This window comes from Procambarus clarkii, chromosome 1 (genome assembly GCF_040958095.1).
Source record: "Procambarus clarkii isolate CNS0578487 chromosome 1, FALCON_Pclarkii_2.0, whole genome shotgun sequence".
Lineage (NCBI taxonomy): Eukaryota > Metazoa > Arthropoda > Malacostraca > Decapoda > Cambaridae > Procambarus > Procambarus clarkii.
Window position 1 is genome coordinate 35,319,127 of NC_091150.1, and position 19,224 is coordinate 35,338,350.

At 41.9% G+C, this 19,224-nt stretch overlaps 1 protein-coding gene across 1 annotated transcript; it reads left to right on the forward strand.

Annotated features, from left to right (window-relative positions):
* Positions 1 to 4,251: 4,251 nt before the first annotated feature.
* On the forward strand, positions 4,252 to 18,940 carry LOC123767545 (zinc metalloproteinase nas-14). The gene is made up of 10 exons (XM_045757297.2): positions 4,252 to 4,547; positions 4,726 to 4,901; positions 6,659 to 6,704; positions 9,539 to 9,573; positions 11,682 to 11,775; positions 12,638 to 12,853; positions 13,516 to 13,615; positions 15,138 to 15,271; positions 15,916 to 16,005; positions 17,101 to 18,940. Exons 2-10 carry the CDS (start codon positions 4,839 to 4,841, stop codon positions 17,259 to 17,261), a joined length of 939 nt encoding a protein of 312 aa, XP_045613253.1. The 5' UTR covers positions 4,252 to 4,547; positions 4,726 to 4,838; the 3' UTR covers positions 17,262 to 18,940.
* The last annotated feature ends 284 nt before the right edge of the window (positions 18,941 to 19,224 follow it).

Below are 19,224 nucleotides of genomic sequence, written 5' to 3' on the forward strand. Positions count from 1 at the left end.
TCATACTTCTAAAATCTGGGACTGGTCTGGACTACATGCTGGAGCTGCGTGCTCCAGGATTGGTCTAACAAAAGTGGTATTCAAGGTTCTCAACGATTCCTTACACAAGTTTCTAAAGTCAGTTTTTATGTTGGCCAATCTATCATATACCGCTGATGATATCCCTTTGATTTGGGCCTCTGGGGACAGGTTCGGTGTGATATCAACCCCCAAATCTTTCTTTATTTGACTTTTTAAGAATTTCACTGCCCAGATGGTTGTGTTCAACCTCCTGTTGCCTTCACCTAATTTCATTACTTTACACTTTCCTGAGTTAAACTTTAGTAGTCATTTCTAGACCATTCCTCCAGTTTGTCCAGGTCATCCTGTAGTCTCTGTCTATCTTCATCTGTTTTGATTTTTCTCATAATTTTTGCATCATCAGGAAACATTAAGAGGAATGAGTCTATACCCTCTGGAAGATCATTTACATATATCAGAAACAGGATGGGTCCAAGTAAAAACCCCTGTGGGACTCCACTGGTAAGATCTTATTACTCTGATGTCTTCTTCCCTCAAAGTTACTTGCTATTTCTTGTTGCTTAGATACTCCCTTATCCATTGGAATACCTTACCTTTTATTCCTGCCTGATTCTTCAACTTTAATAACAGCTACTTACGGGGTACTGTGTCAAAGGCTTTCCGACAGTTTAAGAAAGTGCAGTCTGCCCCACTCTTCTCTTTCCTAGTTTTTGTCGTCTGGTTGTAAAGTATTGGAAATTAAGGAAGAAAATATGAAAAATGAAGAAAGGGTGAGGGAGGAAGAGATGGAAGGGAGGTGTGAGGAGTGGTCAGGGGAAAGGAAAAGTTTAGAATGAGAAAGATAAAATGAGATCAAAGAGGAAAGTAGAAAATAGTTGAGTAGTAGAAAGAAGAGTGCTAGAATGTAGGAAATAAGCTAGTAGAACGATAGAAAAGGTAGAGAAGAAAGGTAGAAGGTTGTTGCCACCATCCATTCAAGTTAGTTATTGAAAAGAAAAGGAATGGAATTTGTCTGCACAACAATATTATCTAGTGTTATCATATACCCACTATACGAATATAACTCATGTAACCAATAATCTTTAAGTCAAAAACTTAAGCCAGTAAACTTCAGAGTGCTCTCCACTCTAGTTTTCAAAATCCAAGATCTAAGGATCAGAATTAAAGACTACCAAAAAGTAAGTTAATCAATTATACATTTACTATTATGGGTATCATAATTCACTTGATGTGCAATATGTCAACATTAATATTCAAATTTGAGGGACCACACAAGAAACTGAGAACACCTTCAACTGACTGAGAATCACACAACATCTAAGTTGGAAAACACAATATACGTCACCTAATAAGTTCCCTTACCTAATAAGGGAACTAATAAGTTCTGCCCACCTGAAGGGAGCCGGTCGGCCGAGCGGACAGCACACTGGACTTGTTTTCCTGCGGTCCTGGGTTCGATCCCAGGCGCCGGCGAGAAACAATAGGCAGAGTTTCTTTCACCCTATGCCCCTGTTACCTAGCAGTAAAATAGGTACCTGGGTGTTAGTCAGCTGTCACGGGCTGCTTCCTGGGGGTGGAGGCCTGGTCGAGGACCGGGCCGCGGGGACACTAAAAAGCCCCGAAATCATCTCAAGATAACCTGTCTCTTTCTTGCTTAATCTTTGTGACCTGGCCGTAAAATTCTATTAAACCTGTGAAGCAAGATTTCCCACATCTGAACCCATGTTTCTCATTACTGTAATTGTCAGAGTTGGTTATAGCTATCTAGAATCAGTAGTGACCTACTGGCGTTGCCGCCAGATGCACCTCTTATCACTGAAGAGAGTATGACGCTGACGCACATATACTGTGACGCAGGCAGGTGGCGGCAGCACACGTCACCACACCCGCGGGATCCTTTGACCTAATCGGCTCTCGATGAGATTCAGGGTTAGTCCTTTATCTTCTAAAAATTATAGTCTTCTAAAAATAATTCACATGTTCCTTATACACACACACACATCAGGAGTACCACAGGGTTCAGTTCTTGCACCAGTGATGTTTAATGTCTACATAAATGATCTACCAGTTGGTATACAGAATTATATGAACATGTTTGCTGATGATGCTAAGATAATAGGAAGGATAAGAAACTTAGATGATTGTCATGCCCTTCAAGATGACCTGGACAAAATAAGTATATGGAGCACCACTTGGCAAATGGAATTTAATGTTAATAAATGCCATGTTATGGAATGTGGAATAGGAGAACATAGACCCCACACAACATATATATTATATGAGAAATCTTTAAAGAATTCTAATAAAGAAAGAGATCTAGGGGTGGTTCTAGATAGAAAACTATCACCTGAGGACCACATAAAGAATATTGTGCGAGGAGCCTATGCCACGCTTTCTAACTTCAGAATTGCTTTTAAATACATGGATGGTGATATACTAAAGAAATTGTTCACGACTTTTGTTAGGCCAAAGCTAGAACATGCAGCGGTTGTGTGGTGTCCATATCTTAAGAAGCACATCAACAAACTGGAAAAGGTGCAAAGGCATGCTACTAAGTGGCTCCCAGAACTGAAGGGCAAGAGCTACGAGGAGAGGTTAGAGGCATTAAATATGCCAAAACTAGAAGACAGAAGAAAAAGAGGTGATATGATCACTACATACAAAATAGTAACAGGAATTGATAAAATCGATAGGGAAGATTTCCTGAGACCTGGAACTTTAAGAACAAGAGGTCATAGATTTAAACTAGCTAAACACAGATGCCGAAGAAATATAAGAAAATTCACTTTCACAGAGTGGTAGACGGTTGGAACAAGTTAGGGGAGAAGGTGATGGAGGCCAAGACCGTCAGTAGTTTCAGAGCGTTATATGACAAAGAGTGCTGGGAAGACGGGACACCATGAGCGTAGCTCTCATCCTGTAACTACACTTAGGTAATTACACACACACACACACACACACACATATATATATATATATATATATATATATATATATATATATATATATATATATATTATATAAATATTATATATATATATAATATTATAAATATATATATATATATATATATATATATATATATATATATATATATATATATATATATATGCGAACAAGCCTGAATGGTCCCCAGGACATATGCAACTTTGTGTTCCTCACGTGTTGCCCCAAAGAATGAGGTGATTTGGTAAAATGCTATGCCCAAGATAACTATCCGAGTGCCGGCGGTGGGGTGGTTCAAATAGCCTCGGCTATCACCTCATTTTGTCCGGTCGTGATGGTCAAGTGGATTAAGGCGTCTTGTACATACCAGATGCGTTGCTTCTGGGAGTATGGGTTCGAGTCACTTCTGGGGTGTGGGATATATATATATATATATATATATATATATATATATATATATATATATATATATTCCAGGACGGACCTGGAAAATTCTCATGTCGATGAAATTATATATATATAATATATATATAATTTTATATAATATTCAGGGAGCATGCTTGATGCTCCTCTGTCTGGCATGACGTCAGAGGCCTACTTGCCTGTGATTGGTTACATTTCAACTGACAGAATTTTGAGTATAACATATATTTTATATAATATTTATATAATATATATATAATATATATATATATATATATATATATAATATATATATATATATATATATATATATATATATATATATATATATATATATATATATATATATATATATACACACATTTCATCGACATGAGAATTTTCCAGGACGGACCGAAACGTTGTCGTCCCTTTACTTTCTAGTGTGTGGTCTGGTCAACAAACCTCATATCACTTGATGAAATAAGAACCAGGGGAGATCTGATCACATCAGAGACATTGAAAGTGGTTAAAAACAGTAGAACATAGGAAACTGTAAAAGACTTACAAAGGCAGTTCCTATCTAAATATTTAATCACAACCAATCAAATTTCTAACCTACAGCTGAAACAATCTGGCGACCGCACAGTCTATTATAATGCATGATTATATGTTTCAATAACAACCCAATTTCCGATTTAGATTCGGAATCTAAACTTATCAAGTTTGTATCCGGTCTTTCTTGTTCTATTTTGTGTTTATGTATTAATGAGAGAGGAGGGAGAGAGGGCGGGGCATCAGTGTAGGTCTTGCCACACTTGCAGCCGGGCGCGCCCCACTGGCTGCAGATAAGGCTCAAGAGACCACTTGTTGAATATCTCCACAGATCACACCACGAGCCGAACAAAGATGATATCTCTAGTCATCGAGTTACACAAGCAGATAAGACCCGTTCCAGGAAGGGTTACGAGTGGCTGGCTTGGTGCTAAGGACGGTGACGACGGGTGAAGCACTGACAAGGACAGTACCGGTGACAGTAGCCCAAGTTACTGTCCAACAGCAACAACTGCATGGTTATTCCCCACCGCCTGGCTCTCCTTCACCCCCACCTGTAACTACCAACCGGTTCGTGGCTCTCCCCACACACACCTGTCAAGACAATAGGTGTCATTCTGCAGGTACAAGTACGCTCCACCTGTCTTACCTCCACACAAAACACTAATATTCTCCCTCCAGCACCGTCGCCTGACATTTCCTTCCCGAGTATTGGCAAGACATGTCTGCGACCGTAACTGGTTCTCACGGAGCAGTTCCTGATACCACCGCATAAAACAGCATCGCTCTTTTTCTTTCCAGCATCATACCAAGAAGTTCGTTTGACAAGTTTTACCAGAAGGGTTCTGCAACTACCACCAGGGTCAGTACCACTACTACCACCAGCGTAGCCACCACCACACTCAAGGGACACCATGCCAGCACCAGGACTTCACACCCTCTACCTGGTCTTAGCGGCACTCTCCGGTCTGACGCAGGTGGGTTTAATTGTTCAGGAAGATGTAAATACCCGCTACTATAGTTTCCCCTGTTGGCTACACTGTTGCCGCCACCGGTGGCTAGGTTATTGTACACCCCATACTCATCCTGTGAGTGGTAGTGTGTTATGGACCTCATACTCATCCTGTGAGTGGTAGTGTGTTGTGCACCCTATACTCATCCTGTGAGTGGTAGTGTGTTGTGGACCCCATACTCATCCTGTGAGCGGTAGTATGTTGTGGACCCCATACTCATCCTGTGAGTGGTAGTGTGTTGTGCACCCCATACTCATCCTGTGAGCGGTAGTGTGTTGTGGCCCCCATACTCATCCTGTGAGCGGTAGTGTGTTGTGGACCCCATACTCATCCTGTGAGCGGTAGTGTGTTGTGGACCTCATACTCATCCTGTGAGTGGTAGTGTGTTGTGCACCCTATACTCATCCTGTGAGTGGTAGTGTGTTATGGACCCCATACTCATCCTGTGAGCGGTAGTATGTTGTGGACCCCATACTCATCCTGTGAGCGGTAGTGTGTTGTGGACCTCATACTCATCCTGTGAGCGGTAGTGTGTTGTGGACCCCATACTCATCCTGTGAGCGGTAGTGTGTTGTGGACCCCATACTCATCCTGTGAGCGGTAGTGTATTGTGCACCCCATACTCATCCTGTGAGCGGTAGTGTATTGTGCACCCTATGCTCATCCTGTGAGCGGTAATGTGTTGTGGACCTCATACTCATCCTGTGAGCGGTAGTGTGTTGTGGACCCCATACTCATCCTGTGAGCGGTAGTGTATTGTGGACCCCATACTCATCCTGTGAGCGGTAGTGTGTTGTGGACCCCATACTCATCCTGTGAGCGGTAATGTGTTGTGGACCCCATACTCATCCTGTGAGCGGTAGTGTGTTGTGGACCCCATACTCATCCTGTGAGCGGTTGTGTATTGTGCACCCCATACTCATCCTGTGAGCGGTAGTGTATTGTGCACCCCATACTCATCCTGTGAGCGGTAGTGTGTTGTGGACCCCATACTCATCCTGTGAGCGGTAGTGTATTGTGCACCCCATACTCATCCTGTGAGCGGTAGTGTATTGTGCACCCCATACTCATCCTGTGAGCGGTAATGTGTTGTGGACCCCATACTCATCCTGTGAGCGGTAGTGTATTGTGCACCCCATACTCATCCTGTGAGCGGTAGTGTGTTGTGGACCCCATACTCATCCTGTGAGCGGTAGTGTATTGTGCACCCCATACTCATCCTGTGAGCGGTAGTGTATTGTGCACCCCATACTCATCCTGTGAGCGGTAGTGTATTGTGCACCCCATACTCATCCTGTGAGCGGTAGTGTATTGTGCACCCCATACTCATCCTGTGAGCGGTAGTGTATTGTGCACCCCATACTCATCCTGTGAGCGGTAGTGTGTTGTGCACCCCATACTCATCCTGTGAGCGGTAGTGTATTGTGCACCCCATACTCATCCTGTGAGCGGTAGTGTATTGTGCACCCCATACTCATCCTGTGAGCGGTAGTGTATTGTGCACCCCATACTCATCCTGTGAGCGGTAGTGTATTGTGTACCCCATGCTCATCCTGTGAGCGGTAGTGTATTGTGTACCCCATGCTCATCCTGTGAGCGGTAGTGTATTGTGCACCCCATACTCATCCTGTGAGCGGTAGTGTATTGTGTACCCCATGCTCATCCTGTGAGCGGTAATGTGTTGTGGACACTAACACTCCATCTTGTATGACCCTCTACAGGGAGCACCAGTCACCCACGGCATGATCGCCTTCGACGAGCTATCATGTGAGTATACTTCTTGTGTATACCATCAACCAGGACATGGGGGGGGGGGTAAACCTCATGGTTTCTAACTTGTATATATTTTTCCCAAGTTAACTTGATGGACTCCTGTATTCTTTTATACAGGAGAATACTCCTGTATTCTACCCTGACTTTGCGCCCTGGAGAGGCTACTCCAGATCGACAACCAGAGCGGAACTCCATAGTCTCCTGAGACTGATGGATGCCTACTAATCATACATTGAACTAGATAAATATTTTATAATATTTCGGAAAATACATAATTCAACATTTTGAAATATTTAAAAATCTTTTTGATAAAATATGAGACTCAAAATCAATTCTGTTTTCACAACATTGAAATTATATTTCAGCCAGATATAGAAATGTACACATTTTATACACATGTATACCCAGCAGACCAAATTAAGGTGCAAATCAAAAGTTAACTAACTTAACTTGCACTCTTAACTTCTCCCTGGGAGAAGTGCACAGTTAGTTTAGTTCATTTATTATGCACCCCATACCCATCTTGTGGGCGGTAGTGGAAAGGGTTACAGAGGCACATAATGGGCTCAGGGACTGAACCCCACAATTCATTTAGCTAAGCAAGTTACAATCTTGATGAGCTAGTTACAAAATTCAATATAAGTCATCACATCAACAATGGGTTCGAGATCTGTGTCGAGTTCTCCACCACACGAACACAAGACTCGTATAGTCTTTCTTGATCCCCAAGCTGCCTGTGGCCGACCTAATACGGAACTCCTCCTGAAACAGCTACTTTGTCGAATTTAGTTTTAAAGTTGTGGATGGAGGTGACTTCCAGGGCGTGTTTCAGTGCATCCTGCTTGCTGTAGTAGCGAGGAGGTCACAGGGAGGCATAATGGGCTCACCAACTGAACCCCGATATTCCTTCAGCAAAATATAACATTGATAAATAATAATAATAATTATTATTATTAATTTTGTATTTACAAGAAGGTATAATGGGTTTGTGAGATTACATAAGATTGGTATTTTTACATTCTTGCAAAGCCACTGACATGCATAGCGTTTCGGGCAGGTCTTTAATATAACATATCAGGATAGATGAAAAGGTATAATGTAGCAAAATTTTGTATCAACATATGACTACAATATAAATTGACACAGGTGATTGCACTGGTGAAGATATGTTTTAAACAGAGGGACTGTGTATTGTCTGAAAACATACTTTGTTATAGTTACATGAACATAAACTCACTCCACACATTCTCTTGTGTCATTTACATGTACAAAACACTTGTTCCTAAATGCAAATCCTGATCTGAAATTCTTCCTGGACAGATGTAATAGAACCCATAATCACTACACCAGAAATAAATATATCTTTCACATCCCCAGAGTCAAACTAAATCTGTGTAAACACTCTGCAAATAATGGGACCTTGTCTATGGAACTCACTCCCTAACGAATTAAAAAGCTCTCCAACCTATCCCTTTTTTCAAAAGTAAAACCAAAAAGTATCTAATTTCATCCTTATAGTTTCCTACCTAGTGCTTCAAACTCGCACTGTACCTTGTGCTACCCAATCCCCCAATATATGTGCCTAAGCCATACAACTTTACGTAGTGGCTGTACAAGAATGTAAGAACTCTTGTATAAATAAATAAATAAATAAATAAATAAATTGTAATCACTGCTATCAACTTGTATAATAGTTGTTATGTTGAACGCAAATTTAACTACAATGTACCTATTAATAATCTTCAAATTATGCTACAATGTCCTCTTGATAATCCTCAAATTTTACTATTACGTTCCTATTAATTTTCTTCAAATTTTCTTGCAATGTACCTGTTAATGTTCTTCAAATTTTACTACAGGTTACCTATTTCAAATTATCTGTTAGATTAAGGACCTGCCCGAAACACTGTGCATGTTTGTGGCTTTGCAAGAATGTAAAAACATCAGTGGTATGTATTCTCATAAACCTAATGTACCTTGTTTTATAAATAAATAAATAAATAAATAAATAAATAAATAGTTCTGATAGGAGATTTTTGCTGAATGATGATGGTCTTGAGGTAATTTGCATTTTTTTTATTATTATTATTTTTCTACCACAGACGTGGCCACACATAACCAATGCTAACATATATACATTTTCTTCTGTCCTCCATGGACAGGGTAATTTGCAGTGGTTGAACCAGATGCTCAGATACCGTATGTAAGATAGGGATAGATTAGTGCGTAATATAATGAGAGGAGAGCAGAGTGGAGGACATATCTTATTTTAGAAAATATACCGACCGTTTTTATACGGTTTTGGCTATGTGTTGTATGTTGTATGATGAGCTAGTTACGGAGCTTGCTAACATACACATCAACAATTATATTCCCAGTGTATGCTGATCCCAGTAGGCTCCTGACTCACCCAGTGCAGGTTGATTATGATCAACACATCCAGGTCAGGACAACTAGGAAGACCTACAACCAGATTACAGAGCTCCTCATGCACGTGAAAAAGAGGTGCAGTGAGATAGGAAGTATCTAAGTACAGGGAAGTGTCTGGGTGGAGGAAAGTGTCCAGGTGAAGGGAAGTGTAAAGCGGGAGTCGCAGAGGAGAGCATGTGGACCGCTGATGTATACAATGACCTTTCAGTGCAAGTATCGGGTCCTCCTTCGTGCTTGTCTCGCCCCTCCAGCAGGACATAACTTCTCTTCCTCCCTGGACCTCCTCCATATTACTTGTCATAATGCTCACCACTTCTCACACTGATAAGGTCAGCCGCCCTCCTCTCCTCGTCTCTCAAGTAGCACTATCAGTAATGGCATCTTTTCTTTGTTTGCAGCCTATTGGGAAGCAGACATTTTGCCAGATAAATTTGTAAGTACTCATCATGTATACTTTTTGAGTTTGTGTATGTATATGTATGCATATATTCATGTACATGAGTAGATGCATATACATGTGTATGCATCTGTGTGTGTTTGTATGAGCATCAGTGTCTGTGTGTATTTATATGTAATCATGTGTGCGTGTGTGTGTATATGTGCTCATGTGTGCGTGTATATACATATACTCATGTGTGCGTGTATGTACATGTACTCATGTCGGGGTGTATGTATATGCACTGACGTGTGCGTGTATGTATATGCACTCACGTGTGCATGTATGTATATACTTTCGTGTGGGCGTGTCTGTACTCGTCTATTTGTGCTTATTTATTTGTTGGGATAGAGTGGGGAGTTTTGGTTGTTTCTTGGCCCGTGGACACCTCCATGTGGGAGGTCTACCCCCAGTCCCCCCGACCTTCCTGCCTCTTGCACCGCTGTTTGGGGCTGTGTTGAGTTGGCCGAGTACCGCTTCACCTTCCAATCCATTCCATTTCCCTACTATTCTCTCGCTAGTGAACGATATTATGTATGGAATGACCTTCCCAATCATGTCAAAGACTGTACCTCTCTCAACCAGTTTAAGATAAAAACTAAAAACTACCTATTAAACTCCATGTAACCTACCTGACCCCCTAAATGTCAACCCATGTCTTACTATTGTAATCATTGCTGTTTGTTGACCAACTTGTATAATTGTTATTCTCTGCCTTGTTCCTCCCCCACCCCTTATTTTATTTTTTTATTTTTTGCAACACAATTTATACTTTAAGCTCAATTACTATTAAGCTTTAGACTAAGTGTTCACTTCCCCCCCCCCAAACTTGCCCGAAACGCTATGCGTACTAGTGAATTTAGGTATTGTATGTACTATTTCTATCTTTAAATCCAACAATATGTATGTTAAATCTAAATCTAAATTATTCCTCACCTTCCTAAACCACCTGTATCTCTATCTCCCATCAGTGGTCTCTCGTTATTTTGTTAATTATTATATTTCTTGTTTTCTACTCTCCGTTCTCCTATTTTCTCGTGACAACTTTCTCTTTTTATTTCCAAACGTTTTTGAGTTCTGTTGTCATAAACCTGTGAACAGCCTCGTGGCCCGGGTCTCACCTTTTTCTGGTTTAGTTTTGTTTCTTACTGTGGAGACTCCTCTCTGGTGCTGCATACCCAAAGACTATAGTCTCACGTAGGTAGTGTGTGGTGCCTAGGATGCTGCCCTTTCAGGATTCGTAAAGCCTCTCTGGATTCTTACCGGTTTCACTTATGCCGTATACGTTATTAAATGTATGTGGTTTTCTTCATTGTGTACTGGTCTCGTCGTCTGGTGGGCTCATTCACGTAACTACTTTCAAGATCAACTCCGTAATATGTTCAGACATTTCTTAAATATTCTACAGGAAATCTCTACCCACGTGGGTAGGTTAATACTGGTATTGATTACATAAATCAAGAGTAATATAGGTTCTAGTATTTGTCCTTGGGGACGACTGTTTGCTGCTCTACGCAGTCAAGTTTCACCTGTCTTTGTACTGCTTGTTTATGCTCGGTATTGTCTTGCCCAGCAAACTTGTGAAGTAGCCTCACGTGCGCCTGTGCCAAAGGCTGCTCTTGTCTGCCAGCCTTACCAGTTTTCTCTGTCATGACCCGTCATCGCCGAGGTGTTTCGTCTGAAGTTGTTCTCATTATATAAATCCATATTAATGCATGCTTATAAAAAATCCTACAAAATCCTACATCCTATGTAGATGTTCGACTAGTCTCCTTATCTTCTTTTCTAATACCTTGCAGAGTTCCTTTTTTTTTCTCTGGGAGGTGGTCAGACATGAATACCTCCTGGAACCTTGCATATGAGTTATCCAAATATTTTTGAATTACTGTAGCCTACTTGCTCATCTTAGGCACTTGCTTGTTCATCCTCCTGCTACTGACAGTTTGGTGTCTGGATATAGCTATCACAGGTTCTGATAACTAGACCTAGATGCTAGTCAGCGAGGATGTCCGTGAGATTGTGTAACAGTGGGAATGAGGTAATCCATCAGGTGGCATGAGGCACCACTGACAGGGACCTCACTAACCTCTGACTCTTCTTCACAGTTACCCAAGTTGGTGATGGGTGACAACGCTCGCCTGTGGCCAGGCGGGAACCTCCTGTACAGGCTCGACTACGATGTGGAGAACAACACTTACGGTGAGTGCCGTCTCCATCACTTCCCTCCACTCCTCACACTGTCACAGTACTTACGGTGAGTGCCGTCTCCATCACTTCCCTCCACTCCTCACTCTGTCACAGTACTTACGGTGAGTGCCGTCTCCATCACTTCCCTCCACTCCTCACTCTGTCACAGTACTTACGGTGAGTGCCGTCTCCATCACTTCCCTCCACTCCTCACACTGTCACAGTACTTACGGTGAGTGCCGTCTCCATCACTTCCCTCCACTCCTCACTCTGTCACAGTACTTACGGTGAGTGCCGTCTCCATCACTTCCCTCCACTCCTCACTTTGTCACAGTACTTACGGTGAGTGCCGTCTCCATCACTTCCCTCCACTCCTCACACTGTCACAGTACTTACGGTGAGGGCTACATTTAATATAGCCCTCATAATATTTATTACGAGCTAATGTATCTAAATGTTTTGTTGAGCTTAATTATATTTGTATACAATATCTGGTATTAGTCTGAATGAAATGTTCTCACGTGACTGAAGCATGTAAACAATAACACTGGTGCCGAGAGTAAAACAAAACACCTCATCCTCAAAGGTAACATAATTTGCACCCGCAAGAAGACGTAATAAACTTGAGGGTTGTAAGATGTTAATCACTTGTCTCACACTCTGTTCACTGAAGGCAATTCAGTGTTTAGGTACAAGTGACAGGATGAACAATCCACTGGGTTCTCTACCTATTGGAGTGTGATGCACAAGCTGCTCTAGCGGTATGTTTGCTCACGGGATGAGGGGCGCTGCTCAGTGAACTAAACCCTCCGGGGAGGGGAAGCAAATTAATACAAAACTGACTATATGACTGTAATTATCGTTGGGTCGACAGTGACGGACATCATCAAGGCAGCCATAGAGAAGATCAACGAGGCGCGGTGTGTGAGTGTAACGGAGGTGGGTAATCAGGCTGAGGATTACGTCTCCGTGCAGCTGGGGCTGGACTTCTCGTCCCACGTGGGCAGGCAGGGCGGGGTCCAGGTCCTCACCGTGCCCAAAGACCAGATTGACATTGGCTCTACCATGCACGTCTTACTGCACGCCCTCGGTACGTTCTTTGGCCCCACTTATGTCGTCTGCTCGCCATTGTATCTTGTGCCCACTTCTGTCGTCTGCTCGTCATTGTATCTTGTGCCCACTTATGTCGTCTGCTCGTCATTGTATCTTGTGCCCACTTCTGTCGTCTGCTCGTCATTGTACCGTGTGACCACTTCTGTCGTCTGCTCGTCATTGTACCGTGTGACCACTTATGTCGTCTGCTCGTCATTGTACCGTGTGACCACTTCTGTCGTCTGCTCGTCATTGTACCGTGTGACCACTTCTGTCGTCTGCTCGTCATTGTACCGTGTGACCACTGCTGTCGTCTGCTCGTCATTGTATCTTGTGCCCACGTATGTCGTCTGCACGTCATTGTACGTTGTGACCACTCATGTCGTCTGCTCGTCATTGTACCGGGTGACCACTTATGTCGTCTGCTCGTCATTGTACCTTGTGTTAATCTCGATAAGGTTCACTATATATATGAGTCACTGTGTGTCTCAGGGCACGGGAGACATGTCCCGTCACGCAGGGTGCAGTCGCACCTCCACAGATCTCCAGTATCAGCTCTTGATACTGATAATGGCTCAAAAGGGCCACCACTTACGGGCTATTCATGCCCGTGCCACATCTTGGGTGGCTTAATCTTTATCAATCAATCAATTGTCTCAGGGTTCGGACACGAGCACAACCGGGAGGACAGGGACGACTACGTCACAGTCAACATGACCAACGTCAAGGAGGCCGCCCGCAACTACTTCACCAAGTACACGTGAGTACGCATGAGTACACGTGAGTACGCGTGAGTACACGTGTGTGACCGCTCCTGTTGTGGTGAGGGCGAGTTGTACAAACCTAACTGTGCTTTTGGCGGTTGGGCTTCGGCTCTTTGGTCCCGCCTCTCAACTGTCAATCAACTGTACATAGATTCCTGAGCCTACTGGGTTCTATCATATCTACATTTGAAACTACATATGGAGTCAGCCTCCACCACATCACTTCCTAATGCATTCCATTTACAAACTACTCTGACACTGAAAAAGTTATTTCTAACGTCCCTGTGGCTCATTTGGGTACTTAGCTTCCACATACAGAAGTCTCAGGGGAATTGACAGGGTGGATAAAGACAGATTATTTAACATGGGTGGTACACAAACAAGGGGATCATAGTGGTAATAGCTTGCCGCTTTCTCCCGATAGTTCCCTTCCACCTGTGTCCCATTGTTCGTGTACCACCCATGTTAAATAATCTGTCTTTATCCACCCTGTCAATTCCCCTGAGAATTTTGTATGTTGTGATCATGTCTCTCTTAACTTTTCTGTTTTCCAGCGACGTGAGGTGCAAGTCACGCAGTGTTTCCTCTTAACTCATACCTCACAGTTCAGGAACTAGTCTAGTGGTATACCGTTGAATTTTCTCCAATTTCGTCTTATGCCTAACAAGGTACGGACTCCATGCTGGGGCTGTATACTCCAGGACTCCAAGACATGTATACATATGTGGTATACTTGGTTTTAAATTATTCTTTACGTAAATCTTTAAAGACAGTTCTGATATTAGCCAGCCTCGCATGCGCCACTGAAGATATCCATTTCATGTGGACTTCAGGAGATAGGTTCGGATAAAATATCGACTCATAGATCCTTCTCTCTGTCCGTTTCATGGAGGACTTCGTCTCCCATCTGTTACCTTGTGTCTGGCCTCCTACTCCCTCCACCTAGCTTCATTGCTTCATATTTACTTGAATTTAACTCTAGAACCATTTGTTAGACCATTCCTTCAGCTTGTCCAGGTCATCTTAATTTATTGCAGCCTCTTGCTATTTTCTTCTGTCTAATCCTCATCATTTTTGTATCATCAGCAAACAGTAATAGAATTCCCTTTGAGAGATAGTTTACATATATAAGAAACAGTATAAGTCCAAGGACTGAACCCTATGGGACTCCTCTGGTGACGTCTCACCACTCTCAGACCTCACTCTTCACAGTGACTCGCTGTCTTCTGTTACTTAGGTATTCCCATATCTACTGGAGCACCTTCCCTTATGTTCATGCCTGCATATACATCTTATGCACTAATCTCCTATTGGGTACTGTGCCAAAGGCTTTCTGGCAATCTAATAATATTCAGTCTGTCCACTCTTCTTTCTTGCCTATTTGTGTCGCCTGGCCATATAATTATATTAACTCTGTGTATGGGAGATGTTGTGGTAGGTTGGTGTTGTGGTAGGGTGGTGTTGTGGTAGGGTGGTGTTGTGGTGATTGTTGTTGTGACCCTGTGTTGGTCTCGGCAGGTGGAGCAGCGGGTACGTGAGTGACGGCCTCATGTACGACTACACCAGCATTATGCACTCCACCAACGTCCACGACATAAAAGTCAACGTAGACATTACCAAACCTGTCATCTGGAGGAACGACGGTGGAGAAGGTTAGTGCCTCCCTTGGTCATCCACGGAGAGGTTCTCAAGGGGTGCACCAAATGTGACTTCCTACCCCTGCATTCTTCACCTCTCTGTCATCCCTTGCCTCCCTCCATCACGCCTTGCCACCCTCCCCCATCTCCTTCGTCCCTTTACCATCACCTGCTCCTTCCACCCATAGTGATCTTGGTATGTCTCCATAGCTATTAAGTTTGGTAATTTTCAGTATTAACAAATGGCCGGATCGTGAAAAGTATCCACATAATGGTTGAGGGCGGGAGACACTTAAACATTATTAATGATTAAAATTAGAAAATATAAAGATGTGGACAAATAGAGAGGAACATGAAAACTAACTATAGTCGCACTATAACAGCAAGAATTATTCATTGTATCTTTCCACTTGGACTAGACGGTAGAGCCAGTCTCGCTTCTTGTAAGTCGGCATTCAGTTCCCGACCATCCAAGAGGTTGGGCACCATTCCTTTCCTTCGTCCTATTCTAAATCTGTATTCTCATATCCCTTCCAAGTGCTATATAGTAGTCTTAGTGCTTCCTCCTTACCTTACCTTCCACTGTAATTCTTCGTATCTCCATTTTATCAACATCTGGTCCTGTGAGGTCAAGTGAAGAAACTGTTGTCTTTCCGCAGAGTTGGGACAGAGGTCCAAATTGACAGATTTGGACAAGCAGCGCCTGCAGCTGGCTTACAGCTGCCACACCTGCGAGCTTCCTGGTCACGGTCAGTCACTCGTTCTCTGTTTTTTCCATCAAATCGCTAAATTTTCTCTTTACACTTGCCTTTTCTTTATAAAACTTTGAAGTGTTTTCCTTTCTACCATTTTTCTAACATTTGTATGATTTATCCTTAAGAAGCTGCAACAATATCTACATTATTGTACTTTACCTGATGCTGTACGTGTGCTTCTGGTCAAAGGTAACGGTTGCGAAGCTTTTTTGAGCTTCAACAACAGTCATACATTTGTAACAAATAGTTCTATATAACGGATGCCGCCTAAAGAAAAATAAACCAATCTTTGGCAATATACAGAGCATGTTAGGCTTCAGGTATTCACATTATTTGCACTGTGAACACCTACAATAGGATGGCACCAGTTCCAAGATATACCATAGATATACTGCCCCTGTAAATTCTGATACATATGTGTATTCTTCAAATCTCTTCCTTGTATCACTCATGCACTGACCGGTGCGTGTAACCCTTAATCTTCTTTCCCATGTAGAACATATTTGTATTTAATGTTTCATATACACATTTTGTATGTTCTCAAAATTTGTCGGCCTATGAAGGTGGACCAGCACAAGCATCATATTGATTTATTTGTGTACGAAGAGCAGTAATAGTTTTTAATTTGGATCCAATCTCCAAGTACTTTATAACCATATCCCACCAACTTTACCTGGGATATGGTTATACAAACCTGGCTGACAAATAATTTACCCCCAAGATCGAACTACTGACCTTACCCAGGATGCATCCTGACAACAGTTGCCTTTTTTCCGAGTTCCTATTTATTGCTGGGTGAAAAGTAACGTAACAAACCATTTCTGCCCCGCGCCCAGGAATCGATCCCGGGGACCCCGATTGTGATTCGAGAATGAGGCCTCTAAAGCCAGCTATATGAGAGAAAACTTCCTGTATCATTTAGTCTGGGAAGATAACAGTAAACCCAACAATGGCCTAAACTCTTTATAATTTCCGACCCTGCACCTATAGTGATTGTTCACTAATACTGAATCACATTATCATAAATTTATTTTAATTATTTGATAAAGGAAAGAGCAACGAGTTTATAATATTTGTTGATTTTTTCAGATGGTTTGATGTTCCGGTACCCTGGGGACTGCAAAAAGTTCTACCAGTGTTCTAACACCATCACATATGTTATGGACTGCCCAGCCGGACTTCACTTCAGCATTCTTAAAAATTATTGTGACTATCCAGTGCTCGCTAACTGCACCTCCGCTTTACAGTAAAGTGCAGGTGACTTCACAACCCGTTCTCCTGAATAGCACATAGCATTTTGACATAGAATTTCCCTAAGGCCAAAAACTGGTGTACTAATAAAGGCAGCGGCTCGCGAAATTGACGTGATGTCCCGATGTGACGACTTATACTGAATTTTGTAGCTAGCTCATCAAGATTGTAACTTGCTTAGCTAAATGAATTGTGGAGTTCAGTTCCTGAGTCCATTATGTGCCTCTGTAACACTTTCCACTACCGCCCACAGGATGGGTATGGGGGTGCATAATAAATGAACTAAAATAACTGTTCGGGGGTGGGGGGGTGTCCTCGGGTAGGTTAGGTTCGGGCACTATAGTACAACAGTTTAGTGACGTTGGGAACACTCGGGAGAACGGGCTGGAAAATCATCCAACCCATCCTATAACGATAATACTTATAGCAAATAGTTGGTCAAACATAAAAAATCGGATTGTTGTACTGTACCTAAAATAGTTCACGTTTTGAAATACTGAATTAGCTCAAATTACATTTTTTTTTCATAAACAAACTTACATTAGCTATACACAACAATGTGCTGCTTCCTACCCTATTCTGTATGCAGGATTACAGAATGTAGATCAGAAACTGTCTATGTGTTCATCTCACAGATGGTAAGTCATACATGGAATCAGCAGAGAGCATGCAATACGAATCTAATCTACTAGGAAACTCTTTGTATACGCTTAGAGCACAAGAATGTCGTCCAGTATTCGTGAGGGTGTGAAGTAGTTTCAGGGTTCAGAGATAAAAATGTTAAATGTAACGAAAGGCCTAACCTAACTTATCTAAGAAAACGCACATGGCTAGGCCAAACATACGCTATCTTAGGCCTAATAAATACATATATGTGCTATACTGGGCCTAGGAATGATATAACCTGTTTTTTTTTTTGGGGGGGGGGGTATTTTTGTTGTGCCTTGTATAGAAAAGTTTGTGTCCAACAGTCCGTTTGTGTACGTTAGAGCAAATAGTTGCTAAAGTACTATACTTTTTGGAGGATGGGTTGCCGTCTTCCATTACTCTGCCTGGGGTGAACCTGCCCGATCTAAATACCCACTAATATGTTAATGTACCTGGACTAGCGTAATGATGCTACAGATTCTAACAAGCCTAGTATCAAGTACTTGGTCTAACTACAGATTCTAACATAGCCTAGTTTCAAGTACCTCTGTCTACACAATTTATTAAAGTTGGCTACTATTTTTTAGTATTTAGGATTACCTAGCCAAAATAGATTTACCTTTACGTTAACTTTTATATTTATAGCTAAATGTGATCATCTTTAATCATAAATGAAATCATGGCAGTAGTGTCTGACGCTCTTAACATTGGTGAATTTTCTAACCACAATTAAATCAGCATCGGGAACATATATTACAATTTGGTTAAATAATGTGATGTATTCAACAATTACACTATAATATGCTTGATTTTCTGTTGTACAATGTTTACCACTTTTTACATATCACAATAATGTGTTATGTAAATCCTTGTTTAATATAGTAACTGGTACTTCCATTCAGAATATTTAGTGTTAAGCTTTTGTATCCAGTAGTTATTGTCTTATGATACGACCACTCACATCAGATATAATAGTTTATTGTATAATAAGATCATTAACAAGTCAATAAAACAGCTTATCAGAAGCGCACTGTAACTTCTTTTATATTGACCTTAATTAAGTGGTCGCAGCCGAATCTTATACGAAGCTGCGAATTATCAGCTCTCCTTGACAAGATGAGCAATTTACGTAAGACTTATCCTTCTCGTCGTTATTAGATTTAACAAGATAACTTGCCGGTGGTTATAGTTGTACTGGTGTCTGTTGATCACTGGTAAATGCTTTTATTTTGTCATTGTTAAGCTAAGAGAAAGAGTTAAGCCAGAATCTATCTACAGGACAGAATGTTTGTCCCCAAACCACACGCGTGGGGG